This window comes from Scyliorhinus canicula, chromosome 17, assembly GCF_902713615.1.
Source record: "Scyliorhinus canicula chromosome 17, sScyCan1.1, whole genome shotgun sequence".
Lineage (NCBI taxonomy): Eukaryota > Metazoa > Chordata > Chondrichthyes > Carcharhiniformes > Scyliorhinidae > Scyliorhinus > Scyliorhinus canicula.
Genome location: NC_052162.1, coordinates 40,685,223 through 40,707,354, shown reverse-complemented (window position 1 = coordinate 40,707,354; position 22,132 = coordinate 40,685,223). Strand labels below are relative to the sequence as shown.

General features: G+C 48.6%; 1 protein-coding gene across 2 annotated transcripts; it reads left to right on the top strand.

Annotated features, from left to right (window-relative positions):
• Positions 1–434: 434 nt before the first annotated feature.
• Positions 435–4,259, top strand: asb12a (ankyrin repeat and SOCS box-containing 12a). Of its 2 annotated transcripts, XR_005457855.1 has the most exons (3): positions 435–1,526; positions 3,180–3,455; positions 3,884–4,259. XR_005457855.1 is itself a non-coding variant. In XM_038776201.1 (2 exons), exons 1-2 carry the CDS (start codon positions 710–712, stop codon positions 3,323–3,325), a joined length of 963 nt encoding a protein of 320 aa, XP_038632129.1. In that variant the 5' UTR covers positions 435–709; the 3' UTR covers positions 3,326–4,259. The 2 variants fall into 2 exon arrangements, 1 of the variants encoding a protein (XP_038632129.1); XM_038776201.1 differs by having other exon boundaries at positions 3,180–4,259.
• The last annotated feature ends 17,873 nt before the right edge of the window (positions 4,260–22,132 follow it).

The window sequence follows — 22,132 nt, the reverse complement described above, 5'->3', positions numbered from 1 at the left end:
GTAGTTAGGGAGATGAAGCAGTCTGCGTGGCTTTCCCAAGAAGCTTTCACACTGCTGCATTCCTGTGTTAGATTGGGGCCTGACTGCAATTCTATCACTATCATTTTTGCATCACAGGTTAAGGCCATTAACTTCAAAGGAGCATCTCAACCATTTTTATTTAACGAGTACTGAGAAGTGTTTCATTTATTTTACCTCAGGAAGTAATGTCAATTCCTTCCACTTTCTGTTTGCATTTCCTAATTGTATTTTAATATCATCTATTCATGTTCTGTTTGTAACATAAGAGGCTTACATTTCTCCTCCCCTGTCTTCACTCAGACACAGGCACAAAGATACACACACACATTGCCACCTAGCTATATTTACCCACACCAGTATGATTGACCAAGTAAGGAAGGACATGGGGGCTAAATTTAGCTTGCCTCGAGGATCTTTGTTCAGACACATTTGCTGTGGTGTTTGGATAGGTCACTAGACTGAAGAAGCTGTTTAACTCTGTTTCAGATTTTTGTTAAAAAGGTAAATTTGGGAAGACCTTGCTGTGCATTACTGGATCAGCGAAGAAGCAATAGAATATTTTAGTGCCTAACTTTATCACTGCTCTCTTGCATCATCGACCATGTTAGCAGTCAGCAAATTTTAAGGAGTGACCAGAATGAATCAAATCCGCATGTGCCTGAAACTGAGTGGATGATCTTTCTTTGTCATGGAGCTGGAGATTACGTGGCCTGTCAAAATGAGTCTCGTGGATATTACCAAGATATTTTCCATGTTCCAGCCAAAAGATGAAGATGACAATGGAGAAAGAAGTCAGTTGAACCAAGCAATATCTAAAGATGATGACAAGTTGTTAGGTGAACTCCTATCCCAGGAGAGGTACACTAAATTTATTAATAGCCGGAGTGGGTGGGGTGTTCCAGGAACCCCTCTACGTTTAGCAGCTACTCGGGGTCATTTGAAATGTCTGGAGGTCCTCCTAGCCCATGGTGCTGAGGTGGATAGTTTGGATGTGAAGGCACAAACCCCTTTGTTTACTGCTGTTAGTGGTAGGCATTTAGACTGTGTCCAAGCCTTGCTCAGGGCAGGGGCTAATCCCAATGGTAGTAAGTATAACAACAGTTCACCTATTTTGATTGCTGCCAGAGAAGGAGAGATGGAGATTTTAAAGGAACTTCTGGAGCATGGGGCCGAAGTCAATGTCCGTTCCAAGATGCCAGATTGGGCCTCCAATCCGTGTGCTTGCAGTGGTCCTCTCTATCTCTCTTTAGTGTATGGACATTTTGACTGCTTTCGGCTTCTTCTCTTACATGGAGCCAACCCAGATTTTAACTGCACGGAGGAGAGACTACTGGCAAGAATTAAAACACCAAAGTCCGCCCTGGAGATGTGTTTCAGATATGGTTGTGGGACTGAATATGTCCAGCTCCTCATAGACTTCGGAGCAAATATCTATTTACCAGATCTCTCTGTGGATAAAAATATAAAACAAAAGGAAGTGTTTAAACTTCTAACCAGAGCCAGAGGTAAGCAGCAGATTTAATTGTGATTTCTATATTTAAAACATCATACTTTTGAGCAGCAGAGCTGGTTCATTAATTGAACAGTAACTGCCAAATAATCGCCAATTTTTGCATCAAACTACAAGTTAGTATAAAAGAGAAGAACCAGTCTTAAAAATAAACCGGGGGGGGGGGGGGAGTACATTTTCATCAGTTGCTAACTCGACTTTACCTATTGTGGTGGTAACTTCAATCTTCAGAAACCTAAATTGTCATTCAAATTTTGTATATTATTGCATATGTAAAGAGTAGCTCTATATTTGTTACCTATTAAAATTATCTTAGAATCCTGTTCTTTATCCCTTCATTAATTTATTTGTGGAAAATGCAGAGATTGACTTCTGAAAAAGAACATTTTCACCTTGTACTGTTTTTAACGGAGAGCATAAAGTAGTGTAATCCAGAGAACAGGAGTTCAAATACAACCCAGCGGCTTCACTATTTAAGTTTTGTGAAAAATAATATCTAGAACTAAAATAAATGGCAAGTTTCTCTAGACTGGTGGCTTCTCGGGAGATAACTAGGGCAGAAAAAAAAATCTGTAAATTCTCTTTCACTAAGTGGGCAACATAGTAAGTAATGCAGATAAGAGTAGAAAGCTGTAACGGATCACTGATGGATTAAATTAGTGGGTGGAGTTCAAAATGGGGAAATGTGTGCTTGTTCACTTTGTATCAGAAGGAGATAGATCACAGTATTTTCCAAATGTTAAGAAGCTAGAAATTGTGGACAACCAAATAGATTTTAGGGGTCCATGTACAGAAATCACCAAAAGTTAGTGGACAGGTACAAGAAATAATTTAAAAGGCTAATTAATGTTAGCCTTTACCTCAAAGGAACAGGAATTCAAAGGGATGGAAGTTATGCCACAGTTGTGTAAAATTCTGGTTGGAATGAAATTGGAGTACTGCATTCATTCCTGGGCACCCCGCTAGTTGATGCTGCTCTTTACAAAATGTTGTAAATTAATTTACAGGATGTGGGCATCGCTGGTTAGGCCAGCATTTATTGCCCATCCCCAGTTGCCCTTCAGAAGGTCGTGGTGAGTTGGCTTCTTGAACCACTGCAGTTCTTGAGGTGTAGGAACACCTACTGTACTGTTAGGGAGGGAGTTCCACGACTTTGCCCCAGAGACAGTGAAGGAACGGATTCCCAGCCTGAGTTTAGGACAAGGACCAATACTTAAAAAATTTTTTTTTTGATAAATTTAGAGTACCCAATTAATTTTTTGTTTCAATTAAGGGGCAATTTAGCATGTTCAATCCACCTACCTTGCACATCTTTGGGTTGTGGGGGCGAAACCCACGCAAACACGGGGAGAATGTGCAAACTCCACACAGACAGTGACCCAGAGCTGGGACCGAACCTGGGATCTCGGCGGCGTGAAACTGCAGTGCTACCACTGCGCCACCGTGTTGCCCCTACAAGGACCAATACTAATAATCTGAACCAGGAAATATGGGTTCAGATCATGGGAGACTTCACCCCAAGTGCAGGAGAGAGGAGGAATATCAGAATATGTTCAACAACCAGGTTTAAATTGAAAAAGAAAAGTAATCTCAATTGCTACTGATATTGTTGAGCTAAGACATTGACCTAATGTATTTTTGATTCCAGCTCAACCAAGGTGCTTGATGTCACTGTCTAGGATAACCATTCGTAAATATCTCAAGCAAGGAAGTGGACTACATTCCATTGACTGTCTGGACATACCACCAATTCTGAAAAATTATGTGAACCACCAGATCTCAGTTAACCGTTGAATTTTTATATATTTATATGGCTTGTGTTCTGTCGGGAAGAGATCAATTTGGCCAAAAGCCCATCTTAATCATGTGTGATTTTGTGATTTTAAAATGGATAGATCTCCATCTGCAACAAAATTGGACCGGGGTACAGCATTTTACTTCAACACTTATAAAACCAACTGGATGATTACAGGTTGTAACTGTCCTGTGTGTTGTCTCGCAAAGCAACTTTCAAGCTTTGCGACTCAGGAGTGCATGTGGGAAATTTTGTATTTTTAATCTCACCCCTTACCAGTAGAATTTCTAATGTATCTTGAAGATGCTTTGCTTTTATATAAATAATTCCATTAATTATTTGAAAGGAAGATTTTGTTAAACATGGTACCTTTACAATACAGTAAATGATGAAGAATTCAGACAATTTATTTGAAAGAACACGTTATAAAGTGATGTTCTATTAGTTAAATACATAAGACTTATAGTATATCAACCATTTCATTCATATTTGATTACACCTACAAGGCTCAGTACTGTCATTATTTTCCTTTACTGTGATTAGTTGTTTAAATACAGGTTTGCGGACACCAGGTAAAGACAGAACTGTGATGCCCTGCACGGTTGAGGTGCCTGCAGACATCAAAGCAGGAAGAAAACTGGAAAACAGCGGGAGAAAAAAAAGAACCATCCATTGAAAAAATACTGTGCCTCCCCCAGCTAAAAATATTTAGTTTGTGAAGTATGAAAAATAGAAAGTATAAAAAATACAAATTGTTTTGAAATTTGAGTGGTCACCTTTTAAAAAAAATTCAAACACAATGGAGGGGCCACCGTTTTTGAAGTATTACCAAGAAATACTATGTTGTTCCCATGTACTCCATAAAATCCAGGATACACGCCAGAGATTAAATTACTGTATTTTATGTAAATAAATAGACATGAAGTACAAGAAGTGTTCTTTTCATAAATGATTTATTATCGCTGGTGGTAATACCAATTTCACTGCCTCCGGTATTTTCTTACTACAAGATCACAGGCTGCACCTAAGGAGGGGGGGATAAACATTAATACAGAAGCAAAATACTACCAATGCAGGAATTCTGAGATAAAAAGAAACAAAATGTTGTAAATAGTAGGCCTGGCAGCATCAGTGGAGAGAGAAGCAGAGTTAACGTTTCAGGTCAATGATCCTTCAACAGTATCCATTTTTAAGATGTACTAAACACCTTACGTGGGCGGCACCATAGCACAGTGATTAGCACTGTGGCTTCACAGTGCCAGGGTCCCAGGTTTGATTCCCAGCTTGGGTCACTGTGCGGAGTCTGCACGTTCTTCCTGTGTCTTCCGGGTTTCTCCGTGTGTTCCGGTTTCCTCCCACAAGTCTCGAAAGACGTGCTGTTAGGTAATTTGGACATTCTGAATTCTCCCTCCATGTACCCAAACAGGTGCCGGAATGTGGCGACTAGGGGCTTTTCTCAGTCATTTCATTGCTGTGTTAGTGTGAGCCTACTTGTGACAATAAAAGGTTATTATTATTCTAGTGTTTAATTAATCTTCACAGCAATCAATGTTTAAAGAGCAGAATTTTGCAGAAAAGCAGAAAAGGCGCAAAGGTGGCAAGACCCCTGTGTAGGCCTCGTACTTTCTTTCCTCTCCTTGCAAGCTCGAACCCTGTCTGCCGTTGGACTATTCATGTGTCAAAGACAGACATTTTAAAAAGAACTCAGCCTGGCGTCTGCTGTCTCCTGAATGAGGTAAATCACCAGTCTAAATCTTTAAACCACACCAATGCTAAAAGACCACCAAGCCCAGTTTGGATCCAGCCAAGTCATCAATCTACAAGAACTGTATCACTTTAATATTTTCTTTGGAACTGGAGGGAGGTAGAAATGTAATAGGTTTTATGCTGTTGAAAAAGGGGGAAGTGGCAAGTGGAGAAAAATAGAAGGTCAAGATAGGTTGGAGGGGAGGAGAAACTAAATGACAAAGGTGCCATAGCTTCTGTTATTATCACCTGCTTTAGTTTTTAATACTATCGCCACCACTCCCTTTGACTGTGTCCCATGACATTTTGTCATTTAAGCTGAACTGCCCTCTAACCCATCCCTTCTATTATTCTCCACCTGCCACTTCCCCTGTTCAGCAACATAAAATCCATCACAGCTCCACCTTTCTCCAGTTCTGAAGAAGTCACATTGGACTCAAAATGTTACTCTGGGTAGAATTTTGTAACCTCTTTTTGGTCAATGGACTTTTGAACGGCTCGATGCATTTTTCAGTCGCACGATGGGACCATGAATTTCCACCATCTGCTCCTCTCTCCACAGGTGCTGCCAGACCTGCTGAGTTTTTCCAGCATGTTCTGTTTTGATTTAAGATTTCCAGCATCTGCAGCGTTTTGCTTTCACTTTGATCTTTATTGGACTTTAAAGTATCACTTAATCTATCCCCCAACTCGGTAAATTATTGTGTGTTTGTGTAAACTTTGAGTGTGTGAAAGTTGGAGCTTATTATTATTTTTCTTAGGTTGGCGCCGTTGTCCCAGGTTCGATCCCGGCTCTGGGTCACTGTCCATGTGGAGTTTGCACATTTTCCCCGTGTCTGCGTGGGTTTCACCCCCACAACCCAAAGATGTGCAGGTTATGTGGATTGGCCAAGCTAAATTGCCCTTTTTTTTAAAAAATAATTTTTATTGAAGAGATTTTTTACATGAGAATATTTACCCCCCCTAACCATAGACTATTACACAATATTCCCTCTTAACAGATATCCCCCCCCCGCCCGACCCCCCGTGCGCGCTGTCCCTCCCCCCCCCCCAAAAAACAAACAAAGCAACAATTAACATCAAACATGAACTGCGAACAAATTTGCCCGCATTACAACCTTAAATAACCCACCACCCCCGTTGTTGCCACCCCCCCCCCCCCCTCCCGGGTTGCTGCTGCTGCGACCTCTGCACCCTATCTTTGAGCCAAAAAGTCGAGGAAGGGCTGCCACCGCCTGAAGAACCCTTGTACCGACCCTCTCAGGGCGAATTTGACCCTTTCCAACTGGATAAAGCTTGCCATGTCATTAATCCAAGTTTCCACGCTTGGAGGCCTCGCGTCCTTCCACTGTATCAGTATCCTTCTTCGCGCAACTAGGGACGCAAAGGCCAGTATTCCGGCCTCTCTCGCCTCCTGTACCCCCGGCTCCACCCCAACCCCAAAGATCGCTAGCCCCCATCCTGGTTTGACCCTGGATCCCACCACCCTCGACACCGTCCTTGCCACCCCCTTCCAGAACTCCTCCAGTGCCGGACATGCCCAAAACATATGGACATGGTTCGCTGGACTTCCCGAACACCTGACACATCTGTCCTCACCCCCAAAGAACCGACTCATCCTTGTCCCCGTCATATGGGCTCTATGTAGCACCTTAAATTGAATGAGGCTAAGCCTCGCACACGAGGAGGAAGAATTAACCCTCTCCAGGGCATCAGCCCATGTCCCATCCTCTATCTGCTCTCCCAGCTCCCCCTCCCACTTGTCTTTCAGCTCCTCTACTGATGCCTCCTCAGCCTCCTGCATTACTTTGTATATGTCCGATATCCTCCCCCCTCCGACCCAGACCCCCGAGAGCACCCTATCGCTCGCCCCCCTGCTGGGGAGCAAGGGGAACCCTTCCACCTGGCGGCTAGCAAATGCCTTCACCTGCAAATGTCGAAACACGTTTCCCGGGGGGAGCCCGAATTTCTCCTCCAGCTCTCTCAGGCTCGCAAACCTCCCATCTACAAACGGATCCTTCAGCTGCCTGATGCCCACCCTGTGCCAGCTCTGAAATCCCCCGTCCATGTTCCCCGGGATGAATCTATGGTTCCCTCTTAACGGTGCCTCCATCAGACCTCCCACTTCCCCCCTGTGTCGCCTCCACTGCCCCCAGATCTTGAGGGTGGCCGCCACCACCGGGCTCGTGGTGTACCTCGTGGGAGGGAGCGGCCATGGCGCCGTTACTAGGGCCCCCAGGCTTATGTTGCCACAGGACGCCCTCTCCATTCGTTTCCAAGCTGCCCCCTCCCCTTCCATCATCCACTTGCGCACCATCGCCACATTAGCCGCCCAGTAATACCCCGAAAGGTTGGGTAATGCCAGCCCTCCACTCTCCCTACTCCGCTCCAAGAAGACCCTCCTCACCCTTGGGGTACCGTGCGCCCACACGTAGCTCATGATGCTGCTCGTCACCTTTTTGAAGAAGGCCCTAGGGAGGAAGATGGGCAAGCACTGAAATAAAAACAAAAACCTTGGGAGGACCGTCATTTTAACGGACTGCACTCTGCCCGCCAGCGACAGCGGCACCATGTCCCACCTTTTAAATTCCTCCTCCATCTGTTCCACTAGCCTAGAGAAGTTCAACTTGTGGAGAGTCCCCCAGTTCCTTGCCACCTGCACCCCTAAATATCTAAAACTCTTTCCTGCTCTCTTCAACGGGAGTCTCCCGATTCCCTCTTCCTGGTCCCCTGGGTGTATCACAAATACCTCACTCTTACCCAAGTTTAGCTTATACCCCGAAAAGTCCCCGAATTCTGCTAGCAGTTCCATCACCTCCGGCATTCCCCCTTCTGGGTCTGCCACGTATAGCAGCAGGTCGTCCGCGTATAGCGATACCCGGTGCTCCTCCCCGCCCCTTGTCAGCCCTCTCCACCCCCCTGAGCCCCTCAGTGCCATCGCCAACGGTTCAATTGCCAGTGCGAAGAGCAGGGGGGACAAGGGGCACCCCTGTCTGGTCCCCCGGTGGAGCCCAAAATACTCCGATCTCCTACCATTCGTCACTACACTTGCCGTCGGGGCCGAATAGAGCAGCTTCACCCATTTAATAAATCCCTCCCCAAATCCAAACCGCTCCAGCGTCTCCCACAGGTACTTCCACTCCACCCTATCAAATGCTTTCTCCGCGTCCAATGCCACCACTATCTCCGCCTCCCCCTCCACTGCCGGCATCATGATGACGTTTAGCAGTCTCCGCACGTTCGTATTAAGCTGCCGCCCTTTCACAAAACCCGTCTGGTCCTCGTGTATCACCCCTGGCACACAATCCTCTATCCTAGTAGCCAGGATCTTTGCCAGCAGCTTGGCATCCACATTCAGGAGCGAGATAGGCCTATATGACCCACACTGCACGGGGTCCTTATCCCGCTTCAAGATCAGAGAGATCAGTGCCTGCGACATTGTCGGGGGCAGAGCCCCCCCCCTCCCATGCCTCGTTGAAGGCTCGCACCAGCACAGGGCCCACCAGATCCGCATATTTTTTGTAAAATTCCACCGGGAACCCGTCTGGCCCCGGCGCCTTCCCCGACTGCATATGCCCAATCCCCTTGACTAGCTCCTCTAGCCCTATCTGCGCCCCCAGCCCCTCTACCAGCTCCTCTTGGACCTTGGGGAACCTCAGTTTGTTCAAGAAGCCCTCCATCCCCCCTCCCCTCGTCGGCGGCTCTGACCGATACAGCTCCTTATAGAAGTCTCTGAAAACCCCATTTACTTCTGGCCCCTTCTGCACTATGTTCCCACCCCTCTCCCTCACTCCCCCAATTTCTCTAGCCGCATCCCGCTTGCGGAGCTGATGCGCCAGCATCCTACTCGCCTTCTCCCCATACTCATAAATCGCGCCCTGCGCCCTTCTCCACTGTGTCTCCGCCTTTCTGGTGGTCAACAGGTCAAACTTAGCCTGCAAACTACGCCGTTCCCCCAGCAGCCCCTCCTCTGGTGCCTCCGCATATTTCCTATCCACGTCCAGAAGCTCCCCCACCAGCCTCTCCCTCTCCTGTCTCTCCCTCCTTTCCCTATGTGCCCGTATGGAGATCAGCTCCCCCCGGATCACCGCCTTCAGGGCCTCCCATACCATCCCCACCTGCACCTCCCCCGTGTCATTAATGTCCAAATATCTCTCAATGCTCTTCCGGACCCTCTTACACACCTCCTCATCCGCCAGCAACCCCACATCCAGACGCCACAGCGGACGCTGGTCTCGCACCTCTCCCATTTCCAAATCTACCCAGTGTGGCGCGTGGTCTGAGACCGCTATGGCCGAGTACTCCACTTCCCGTACTTTCGGGATCAGTCCCCTGCTTAATACAAAAAAGTCAATTCTAGAATAGACTCTGTGGACATGGGAGAAAAAGGAATACTCCCTCGCCCTCGGCCTCCCAAACCTCCAGGGGTCCACCCCTCCCATCTGCTCCATAAACCCCTTTAACACTTCTGCCGCTGCCGGCCTCCTACTCGTCCTTGAACTCGATCTGTCCAACACGGGGTCCAGCACTGTGTTGAAGTCCCCCCCATGATCAGGCCCCCTGCCTCCAGGTCCGGAATGAGGCCCAGTAGGCGCCTCATGAAGCCAGCGTCGTCCCAGTTCGGGGCATACACGTTAACCATCACCACTTTCTCCCCCTGCAGCCTACCCTTCACCATGACATATCTACCCTCTTTATCCGCCACCACCTCCACCGCCACGAACGACACCCTCTTCCCTACCAGGATCGCCACCCCTCGGTTCTTTACGTCCAGTCCTGAGTGGAACACTTGTCCCACCCACCCCCTTCTCAGGCGGACCTGGTCCGCCACCTTCAAATGGGTCTCTTGTAGCATTGCTACATCCGCCTTCAGCCCCTTCAAATGCGAGATTACTCTCGTTCTCTTGATCGGCCCATTCAGCCCCCTCACATTCCAAGTTATCAGCCGGGTCGAAGGGCAGCCCGCCCCTTTCCCCCGCCGACTAGCCATATCCTGTCCCCTGCTCGCCCCGAGTCAGCCCTCCCTTTCTGACCCGCTCCCCATGGCGATGGCGCCCCCCCCCCCCCCCCCCCCCCACCCCTCCAGTCCTCAACTTCTCCTCCCTGGCCTTTTCAGCAGCAACCCGGTAGCCCCCCCCCTTCCTCCCTCCCCCTCCCCCCCCCCCACCCTCCTCCCCCCCCAGGCTAGGACCCTTCCTAGCCGCGACGCACCCTCCATAGTACTTCCGTGAGTCAGCTGATTTACGCTGACCCGGCTGCCCCTGCCACACTCCGGCTCCTCCCGGCATGGGGGGACGTCCCCCCCCTTACCACCCCTCCTTGACCCCGCTCCAGCGCGGGAAAGGGAGCCATTGCTGACCACGCCCCTTACTCCCACCCCCCTCCCTCCTCTGCCCCGTGCGCGGGAAACCAGAGGAAAGCCCGCGCTTTCGCCCTGTCCCTCCCCGCCCCTCCATCTTCAGTTCCACCCCCGTCCCCGATCTCCCCCCGAAAAATACAAAACAACCAAAAACCCCACAAGAAACACATACCCCCGGCACTCCCCCCCCACCCCGCCCTCCCACCATAACATTATAAATAACAAGAAAAAAAGAGAAAAAACTGGTATAGAGAACAAAAAGGGTCCAAAAATACGGCCAAGTGAAAATCCAGCCAACAGAAAGCCACGTGTCCAGCTTAAAGTACCAGAGCGGCAACGACCGCCAAGTATCCCCTGGTTCTAGTTCGAGTCCAGCCTTTCTTCCTGGACGAAGGCCCACGCCTCCTCCGGGGACTTGAAATAGTGGTGCTGGTCCTTGTAGGTCACCCACAAGCGCGCTGGCTGCAGCATCCCGAATCTAATTCTCTTGGCATGCAGCACCGCCTTCGTCCGGTTGAACCGGGCCCGCCGCTTTGCCACCTCCGCACTCCAGTCCTGAAAGATCCTCACCGTCGAGTTCTCCCATTTGCTGCTCCTCTCTCTCTTGGCCCACCTCAGCACCCTCTCCCGGTCACTGAATCGCTGGAACCGAACCAGCACCGCCCTCGGGGGTTCGTTTGCTCTTGGCTTCCTGGCCATTACTCTGTATGCCTCCTCCAATTCCAGGGGCGAAGGGACGGCCCCTGCCCCCATCAGTGAGCCCAGCATTTCTGCCACATACCCCTGAAGGTCCGACCCCTCCAGCCCTTCTGCCAGGCCCAGGATCCTCAGGTTTTTCCACCTCATGCGAGTATCCATCTCCTCCAATCGGTTCTGCCATCTCAGGTGGAGTGCCTCGTGCACCTCCACCTTTCCCACGAGGACCGTGGCCTCCTCCTCCCTCACAGTCATCTCCTGCTGCAGCTCCCGAATTGACGCCTCTTGGGTCGCCTGCGCCCCCATCAGCCTGGTGGTCGTCGCGTTCATCGACTCCAGCAGCTCCACTTTCAGCTCCGTGAAGAAGCGCAGGAGAGCGGCCTGCTGCTTCGCCGCCCATGTCCTCCAGTCCTCGGGTGCGCCGCCGGCCGCCATTTTGGATTTCTTCCCCCGCTTTTTTCGGGGAGCTGCTGCCGCTTTTTTTCCTGCCCCACTTCGGGTGACGACCATAAATTGGACGGGGTTCTCCTCTGGGAACCTTCCCCCACCGGGAATTGCCGTTCCAGCGCCGTTAGGGGCCCTCCAATCGGCCCGAAAACACCTTCCTAACAGGAGCAGCCAAACGTGCGACTTAGCTGGTCATAGCCGCAACCGGAAGTCCTAAATTGCCCTTTAATTGCAAAAAAATTGTTGGGTACTCTAAATTTATTTATTTTTATAATTTCTTAGGTTGGGTTACGTACAATAAATACAATGTTCTCTTTTCAAAAAACTCAAGAAAACCTGATTGTTTATGTCTCTTATATAATCACAGCGCGTAAACAGCTAAGCAGTCATTAAATTAGCAAGCATATTGTTAAGAAAAACGTGTTGCCTTCAAACAAGGAGTGAGGAAAGAAGGGAGCCATTCGATTCCTCCTCATCAGATTGTTCTGATATTTACAACATAGGTTCATGACTTTGAATGGCTATATTAACATCCTTAGTTTGAGACCCATCTCTATTAAAAGCCTGAGGTTTCAATCGAAAGTCTTCCTAGTTATTTCGTTATCAGTATAAGAGATTTTAAAAACATAGTCACCACTGTGTCTGTATTGTGACGAAATATTCCAACTTGCATCTCTATAATTCACTGATGTTATTGTGCTTAACTCAAAGTATGTTTCTTTCTCAAGTTATTACCTGAGTGATGAAATTGTTTTACCAAATGACTCCCAAACAAGCCAGAGCATGAAGGTTATATAGAGCCTTTTTCCAAGGTATATTTTGACAAGAAAACTGTTGAGAGTTATCTTTATTTGAAGGAGAGTCTGAGAAAAATGCAAACTGACAAAGTGATAGCTTGGATGAGAGAGGCAAAGAGTTTGAAGCTGAATGGGAGAGAGGTTGGCTGAGATGGATATGAAATATGTATACATTCGTGTATATATCTATATATAGAAATTGGAGAACTGAGAGTAAAGGAGACCGAGAAGCAGACCTACTTTCAGACGGTGAGTGTGCCAGAGTGAGACAAGGGGAGAGACAGACACACAGAGAAAAGCAACGCAAATGGCCTTGACTTCGGAGGGACCGGACAATGCCACTGGTGGCCAATGGAGAGCCACCTCCTCCAATGAAAAACACACAGGGTGGGATTCTCCATTGCCCAACGCCAATATCATAATCGGTGATTGGGCGGAGAATCCCGTTGACGCCCAAATCGGGGGTGGTGCCGGTCTGACGCCGGTTTTAGAGTCTCTGCCCCCTCTGAAATGGCGTCATTGTATTGCACGCCGCATGCCGTTGGAAAGGCATTGGCGCACATCAGAAGCCCCTCCCCTAATGTTCCGCCCCCATAGGTCGCATTCCCCATGGCACGGAACACTAATGCTGTTTTTTGCGCCGACCCCACGTGGCGGCTGCACACTGTGTCCAGCGGCACCACAGTCAGGGGGAAACCGTGCTGCTAGCCGGTGGGGGGGACTTTGGCCAGGGCTGGGGGGCTGGTGGGGGGGTGGTCCGGGGATGGCCAAGGGGGGGTTACTGCCATTCATTATTTGGTAGGCCGGGTCCGGGCGCGGCCGGCTCCATGTTGCTCGGCGTGGCCGCTGCAGGCCAGCGTCGTGCGCATGCACAGCCATGGACCCGACCATTCTCCAGCCGTTATTGGCGTGGGAGCAGGAGCTTTACCCGGCACGTCTGCTGGCCTCCCAATGGTCCCGGAATCTATGCAGCTGTTAGGCCATTTTTTTTGGCGTATAATGCCACTGTTCCCACACGACGTCAGCACTTAGTCTGAATCCAGCCCAAGGTGTGTGGGGGCGGGGGGGGGGGGGGGGGGGGGGGGAGCGGGTATGGTGATAACCACTGTAGATATGCATACTTGCAGTAGGGGGATGTATGGCTGTACCTGTAAAACAGGTTCCTCCGGAAAGCCCCTGCCGGCTAGCTCCGCCCACAGGGAGCTTGTGTATAAATATGCGTGTGAGTCACTCAGACCCTATTCTACAGTTGCAGCTGTAGGAATAGCATCACACAGCAACAAAGCCTCGATTGTACTTGTCTCTCGTCTTTGAGTGCAATTGTTAGCGCCACAATTTATTGCTGTGTGATTTTCCGTTCACCATGGACATCAGAATCAAGCCTGACTCTCTGCAGCTGGATCCGCAGTCGCCTCACGCCAGGAAAGACTTTGTTCACTGGCTTGCAGTCTTCGAGGCCTACATCTCTTCAGCGGACCCTCCCCCGACGGAGGCTCAGAAAAAGCAACTCCTGTACTCCAGACTTAGCTCCAGTGTCTTTCCGCTAATTTGAGATGCGCCTGACCACACCAGGGCTATGGAACTGCTCAAGGAGAACTATGCACAGTCGACGAACACCCTGTTTGCGAGGCATCAACACTCTACTCGCGTCCAGCAGCTGGGTGAGTCGATTGAGGACTTCTGGAGGGCCCTTATACCTCTGGTACGAGACTTGGACTGCCGGGCCCACACAGCCACGGAACACTCTGACTTACTCATGCGCGATGCCTTTGTTACAGGCATTGCATCGGACCCCATCCGGCAACGACTGCTGGAAGGGGCCGCCCTCGACCTCGCGGCCACAAAGACTCTGGCGCTTTCCATGACGGCCGCCTCCCATAGTGCGCGATCTTACTCCCCTAGCCGCTTGGCCCGCCCGTCCTACCCCTCGTGGACCCCGCAAACGGCCCCCCCAGCAGCCACCCCCACGCACTACGTCTGCGCTGCTCACCGCACCACGCTCCCTGGGGGTCCCCACTGTTACTTCTGCGGTCAGCCGAAGCACCCCCGCCAACGCTGCCCGGCCCGCACCATGACCTGCAAAGCTTGTGGCAAGAAAGGCCACTTTGCAGCGGTGTGTTAGTCCCGGACGGTTGCCACTATCGCGCCCCCGTTCCCCTCGCCTCAGCCGATCGCTCAATGGGCCCTGCCGTCTGCTTCCCCGACCCCACGTGCGATCAGTGGGCACCGCCATCTTTCACAGTCCCCGCCACGTGCGCTCCATGGGCGCCGCCATCTTCACTCCCCACCGCCATGTGAGTTCCATGGGTGTCGCCATTTTGTCCCAACCCCACAACATACGCTCCATGGGCGGCGCCATTTTGTCCGCCGCCATCTTCTCCCACACAGATACTCCAGACTCCGCCATTTTGTCCTCCCCCGGGACGGAGCCACGGGACATGGGTCGCTACCGTTCCTTGTCGGACTCATCTGTCTCAACTGCCGATCGCCCGCTACTCGCCTCCATTACGCATGACCAGTCGCGTCCTCGCAACCTGGCACCCTCTTCCACATTGGTGCTGGTCAACGGGGAAACAGGCAGGTAGAAAGGGAGAATGGGACGGCATGGAGGGCCGTCCTGCTGGCCCTACGGTCCAGGAACCTCCCAGCCGCTTGCTGGCAGCAGGTCTGCCCTGACGCGCTCCATTCCATTCGGTCACTACTGTGCACCGCAACTAACAGTACACCCCATGAACGTGTTTTTGCCTTCCCTAGGACGTCACTATCCGGGGTGTCGCTCCTGACGTGGTTCACGACTCCGGGGCCAGTCCTCCGTAGGCATGTACGGCACCACAAGGCGGAACCCCTGGTGGACAAAGTACGCCTTCTCCATGCCAACCCTCAGTATGCCTACGTGGAGTTCCCCCACGGCCGCCAGGACTCAGTCTCGCTCCGGGACCTGGCTCCCTCAGGTGCCGATCCCATGCCCACACCCCTTTCCCCCCCCGTGCCACCCTCCTTTCCCCCGGCGCCCCCCTATTCGTCCCCACTAGGTCCATCCTTCATCCCCCTGCCCACACTGGAGGACACGGAAGATTTCGGCTCGCTCTCGGAGTCACCCCGCCAGCAGCCAGCACCAACACCGCCAGCACCTGCACCGACGTCGCCACCACAGCTACACCGATCACAGCGGAACGTTCGACCGCCGGTTCGGCTCAACCTGTAACCGGCTAACCGGATGGACTCTTGGTTTTCGTTGTTTGAACCCTTTTGTACATATTTCATCCTTTGTATTATAGTTACACGTCACCCCCGCCGGACTCATTTTTACAGGGGATGAATGTGGTGATAACCACTGTAGATATGTGTGCTTGCAGTAGGGGGATGTATGGCTGTACCTGTAATACAGGTTCCTCCGGCAAGCCCCTGCCGGCTAGCTCCGCCCACAGGGAGCTTGTGTATAAATATGCGTGTGAGTCACTCAGACCCTAGTCTACAGTTGCAGCCGTAGGATTAGCATCACACAGCAATAAAGCCTCGATTGTACTTGTCTCTCGTCTTTGAGTGCAATTGTTAGCGCCACGGTGGGGCGGGGGGGGGGGGGGGGGGGGTGGTTTCTGGAAAATCCCATCCACAGTCTAAATAATTATAACATCAAACTCCAAATCATAACAATCTGATGAGGAGGAATTGAATGGCTCCTTTCTTTCCTCACTCCTTGTTTGAAGGCCACACATTTTTCTTAACAATATGCGTGCTAATTTAGTGACTGCTTAGCTGTTTACGCACTGTGACTATATAAGAGACATAAATAATTATAACATCAAACCCCTCCCTCAACGTTCTTTGCTGCATTGTATTCTGTTCTCCAATCACCAATATATTGTCAATCATCACTGATTCCCTTTGCTTCAAAAAATTTAACGTCAAATTCTCATTCTACCTTAACACACCCCACTTAGCCTCGAAGCTTCATCCCCTGATCCTGCGCTCTCAAACATTACCCCTCCTCCACTCGGCGGCAAGGCCGTGAGTTGCGTTTACTGTATTTAAACCTATCTCCTGAAATCCATCTGCTTAACCTCCTTGCCCCTTAGCTTTAAAAGATTTTGAAAACCTGCCTGGCTCTGATCATTCTTTTTCTAATTCTCCTACTACTATTTAGTGATACATTCCACCTCTGCGAAGGGACTTGGCATGCTTTCTACATTGAAGATGTGTGAATATAAGTCATTGATTTACCAAAGGTTGCCATTCCAGAGTCTAGGGAGCGGCCAGGCAGATTGCGCCCCCCGCTCCCCCCCACACCCGACAATCACCTTCTCTGGGGATGAACACTGCATGAACTCTCTTGGTACATAAGAGTGACCATGACCATCTTCCTCCTGAATCCTCCGTGATTCTCTTGGGAATGCGCTTTGTCTATTTTTGGGTTTCTCTTCTCACCAGCATGACTGGAATTGAGCAATTACTGGAAGGAAAATCTTGGAAATATGCCCATACCTTTCCAGTGTTTCTGAGGGCACTGAAGCATCAATGATATCCGGCATTGTACACCTTCCTGTATTCATAATTAGGATCAAATGTGCAATCAGAAATTTGAAAATGATGGAAAATAAGGTGAAAACATTTTAGTCAACAAAATCACTTTTTGATTTGGATCGATGCAAAAGGTCAGATTTTCCTCTGGGCTTTGGGACCCTGCTTTCAGCACCAAATGGAGGTCTCGGGCACGTACCTACTGACAGTGAGACCAGCCGTGCAATCTTCCAAGAGGTAGCTTCCTAACTGGGCTCTTGACGTTGCCAACCCAATCAGATAAGTGCTTTTGAAGCAAGTCAGAGGCTGTGATGGTGCCCCACTATGGAGGTACTCTTTGTTGGGAGGGTGTTGGTCATAGATCGGTGAGTTATAGAGAAGTCTCTATATCTTCCACAGGTTAACTGTAAGTCTTTGTTAACCACTAGATTTATTTACACAATGGGTACAAGCTAAGAGCTGTCTCCATTCTCAGGTCTATATATGCCTCTGCTTAACACCATACTGACCCTGGGCCTGGGTTATCTACCTTGTTATATCACTGTGCGGGCAGTACTTTACTCAGTCCCACATTAATTCTGTTTACCTCAATTGGCTGGACAGCTGGTCTGTGATGCAGAGTGAGGCTAACAGCTTGGGCTCTTTTCCCGTACCGACTGACGTTATTCATGAAGGCCTCGTCTTCTCAACCTTGCCCCTCGCCTGAGGTGTGATGATCCTCATGTTAAATCACCACAAATCAGCTCTCCCCCTCAAAGAGGAGAGCAGCCTATACTCATCTGGGACTAGGCGACTTTATGTGCCAAACCCTTGTACTGCACCTCCCCCCCCATAGTATTTATCCAATGTATTTGGAGTTATACAAGGTTACTTTGTGTCTTACATTGTTATCAGTCCTATACCTTTATATTGCTGTTACTACATTATCTCTATTACTACATTAGCACCATTACTGCATTATCATTACCCCATCTCCCATTTCAAGTTCTTGAATTTAAAGGTTCAGGCGATCTGTTGGCCTTATAATACTTTTATCTCTTGTTTGCCATTTTGTTGGAGGAATGGTAAGTCTGTTGATGCTTGTTCTTCCTCTAGGTCTGGAGGGTGAGCTGACATCTGGGTCTATTTTAATTCTTTTCTTCCATTCCTTCATGTTGAACCGCCTTTAGTCAGTCCATCTGTTATGTAGTTCGCTGGTTGCCGCTACTTTAACTTGTTTCTTGCAGGGTAGAAGAACATTGCACTTGTCTTCTTTTTGCTTCTTTTGATTTTTCTCTTGCTGTGTGGATTGTCTCAATGTCCTCTGTGGCTGAGGAAGAGGAATCTGTGGTAAGAAGGTTTAGTTGTATGCTTGCTTTTGCTTTTTGTTGTTGGCTGTAGACTGCTTCCACCATGTTACATCGTTCTTTGTGACTTTGGCATGCAGGCTGGGAGAAACAGCGTATGTACCGTCATTGCAGTATTTATCCACTGTACCGTTGTCAGGGTCAAAGATAGCGGCTGCTCGGACTGCAGATCATTCTCTTTCACAGCAGCACAGCATGGTAGCATAGTGGTTAGCACAATGGTTTCACAGCGCCAGGGTCCCAGGTTCGATTCCGGCTTGGGTCACTCTGCAGAGTCTGCACGTTCTCCCTGTGACTGTGTGGGTTTCCTCCGGGTGCTCCGGTTTCCTCCCACAGTCCAAAGATGTGCAGAGGTAAGTATATTGGCTATGCTAAATTGCCCTTAGTGTCCAAAAATGGTAAGGTAAGATGGGGTTACGGGAATAGGGTGGAAGTGTGGGGATAGCGTGGGGGTGTGTGGTTAGGTAGGGTGCTTTTTCCAAGGGCCAGTGCAGACTCGATGGTCTGAATAGCCTTCTTCTGCACTGTAAATTCTGAGATTCACCTCATTCAGTGGAGACACCCTGGTTAACCTCTGGGTGATTGACTGGCCTGACCATTGAGGGTTTTCTGGGACCTGCAACAAGAATAGATGAAGTTGCTGCACAGAGAGAAGACTTTCAGAGCTGACGTCACAGTCAGAATACTTTTTTTTGTATCAGGGCCATGCTGGGAAATACTTGCACTAATTCACGCCCGCGTGAATCCTGGCATAGAGGGATAGAGCATCACTATGGCATGCAGAATCTGTGTCCAGCCCGTTAATAGGATACAAATTAGTTTAAATGACGCATCTACATCCTCCCACTAGCGCAAGGCACGAACCTCAATGCTGTCGCCAGCAGGGGACAGGATCATTGCAACTGGCTGGCACAGGGTGCCGATCCCATTTTTCTACCCGCCTGAGATTTTCCGCCATATTGGGAACTCCACTACCAATGTCGGGCAGCAGAGAATTACAGCCTCTCTGTTCACTGTCAAGCCACTTTAATTACTTAGCTGTTTAATTTTTTTGAGAAAACAATGCAGCCTGCAGTTGAAATAAAATACTGCTTGCTCTTTCGCAATTTGCTGACATAAGGATCAGTGCTGCTTGGTTGCTTCCACAACTTCTCAATATCATAGTGGGGGTGGCTTTAGTTCACAGTCTGATTGACAGCACCAAATAGTTATTACTGGATTAATTGCCTTTGATGTGGGCTATTACTGTAAATGCATGTTTTCATTAGGGATTATGCACTTGAAGGACTTGTTTGTTTAATAATTGAGTAAATATTGAAGGGATTTAAATGTTATCAATGAAAGTTTTTTTAAGATATAGTGAAGTCAGCAATAGTCATTGAAAACTTTATTTTATTTCATCTCACCATGGCTTCTGAATTCTGAATATGGCTGACACTGAATAAATTGGCAGGGAAGGTATAAGAATAAAGAGTTCTGGGTGGGGCATTGGTTGTCACCATGTAAGCAGAAATACTATAGAGGGATATGGGAATGAGTGGGGTTCATGGTCTGGTATGAGTTTGCACTAAGTTGGCATGGGGAAAGAAAGGGCTATGGAGATGAGTGGGAGGTCATGGGTTGACATGCATTGGCACTAAGTTGAAGTAGGGGCTATGAAATGCTATGGGGATGAGGGGGCATAGGACGACATTGAAGCTCTATGAGGCCATTGGGGTCAATCGAGGAGGACAGGTCAGCATGCAGGCTAAGAGGGGCCGGGAGTGTGGGTGGGTGGCATGACATGGTGCAGATAAGGCAAGGGGAGTGTATAGGGGATGAGGGGGTGTGAAGATTGAGGACTAGAAGGCTGTTTTTTATTTTGTTATTTTTATCATTACTGGTATTTTCTATGATTTAGGTTGTGGAGTCAGGAGTTTTCCCAATGCAGGAGTAAAGATTCCACCCTTTAGGTCAATGACCAAAAGCTTTGTCAAGGGGTAGGTTTAAAGAAGTGTCTTAAAAGGAGGGAAGTGAAGGAGAGGCAGAGAGGTTTAAGGAGGAAATTCTCAAGCTTGGGGCCTAGCAACTGAAGGTATGGCAACCAATGGTGAAACAGTTATAATTAGCAATGCACAAGAGGCGAGAATTAAATGATCACCAGTATTATGGAGGGTCATGTGGCTGGATGAAGATACAGTGATAGTGATGGGCAAAATGAATTTGAAAATGAGAATTTAAAATCAAGCACAGGGGACAGGATTGCTCTGAGTTGAGACACATGCAATAGGGTTTTAGATGATCTCAAGTTTACAGAAGATATAATTTTGGAGAACAGCCAACAGCGCATTAAATTGTTGAGTCTAGAGGTAACCAAGCCATGAATGAGGGATTCAGCAGATGACAAGCTGCAATGAGATGAAGTTTGGCAATGTTACTGAAGTGGAAAAATGCGGTCTTATTGTTGGTCCAAAGATGAAGTTGGAAGCTCATCTCAGGATCAAATGTGACACCAAGGTTATGAACAGACTGATTTAATCTCGGATTGTTACCAGGGAGCTGGATGGAGTCAGTCACTAGGGAACAGAGTTTGGAGAGGGCAATGAAAGCAATGGCTCCAGTCTTCTCCATAATTAAATAAAGGGTATTACTGAATAAGAAATATATTTGCTTCAGTGTAACTGTAACTTAATAGTAACTCCTGGTTGGTTTGCAAAAACATTTCCCCCCCCCAATTTTCTTCCAAAGAAGAGATTGGACAGTGATGCAACTCTTCCTGTCTTTGGTCTGCCCGAAATTTGTTGGTCTTCCAGTGCAAAGAATTGCCCTCGTCCGAGTGGTGCAGACTGATAGTCTCCAAGATCCAGCACTATATGAAGAGGGATGCACTCAAGCTTGGGGCGGCCGCCTAGGCGCGAAGGGGATATGCCGCTGTGTAAGGCCTTTCAGCCAATGTACACCGAGGGGCTTATAACTGTGGAAAACCACTCAGACAGAGTGATTAGTACTAATGGTATGTGGCTGTATTGAAGCAACAGAGAGTGCAACATGACTAATGTATATAAGTTGAACAGAATTGCACTCTCAGTAACGAAAATACTGAAATGTTTGTAATGTTATCATTACTGAATTGAAGCACCTCAGAATGCATCTAAATGTGAATATTAATGCACTTTCCTGCTATGACAATTTGAAATGTTTTTCAATGTTTCTTTCAGATATTTTATGAATAAAGTATGTTTTTGAGAAAAAAATAAATCTGCCAGCATTCACGGTCTACACTACACTCATTGTCTAAGCTCATACATGAAGGATAAACTATAGGCCTTAAAATTGTAGCCTGTTTCCCTTTATGGAATACTGCCACATTGGCATCTCTTTTGGGAGAGGATGACAGAAAGATTACAATGAGCGGGATTCTCCAGCCTCCCAGTCACGTGTTTCTCAGCGGCATGGCATTGCTGGCGATGGGATTCTGGCCATTTCCAAGCAGTTATTTTCCTCAGTGACTATAACACACCACTAGGGGTCCTTCTAATAGCTGATGATGTTGCCACTGTGGCAGTAAAGTAGCATTCATCTTTTTTTAAAAAATAGGTTTATAGTACCCAAATCTTTTTTCTGCCAATTAAGGGACAATTTTAGTGTGGCCAATCTACCTACCCTGCACACCTTTGGGTTTGTGGGAGGTGAGACCCACGCAAACACAGGGAGAATGTGCAAACCCCACACAGACAGTGACCCGGGGCCGGGATCGATCCGAGTCCTCGGCGCCCTGATCCAGCAGTGTTAACCACTCTGCCATTGTGCCGCCCTTTGTAACATTCATCTTTATGTTAAAATGATAATTATCATGTAGATCAGCCAGTCTAAATATAAGTCAGCATCTTATTGGGTATTGAAGCAGGTTTGAGACGG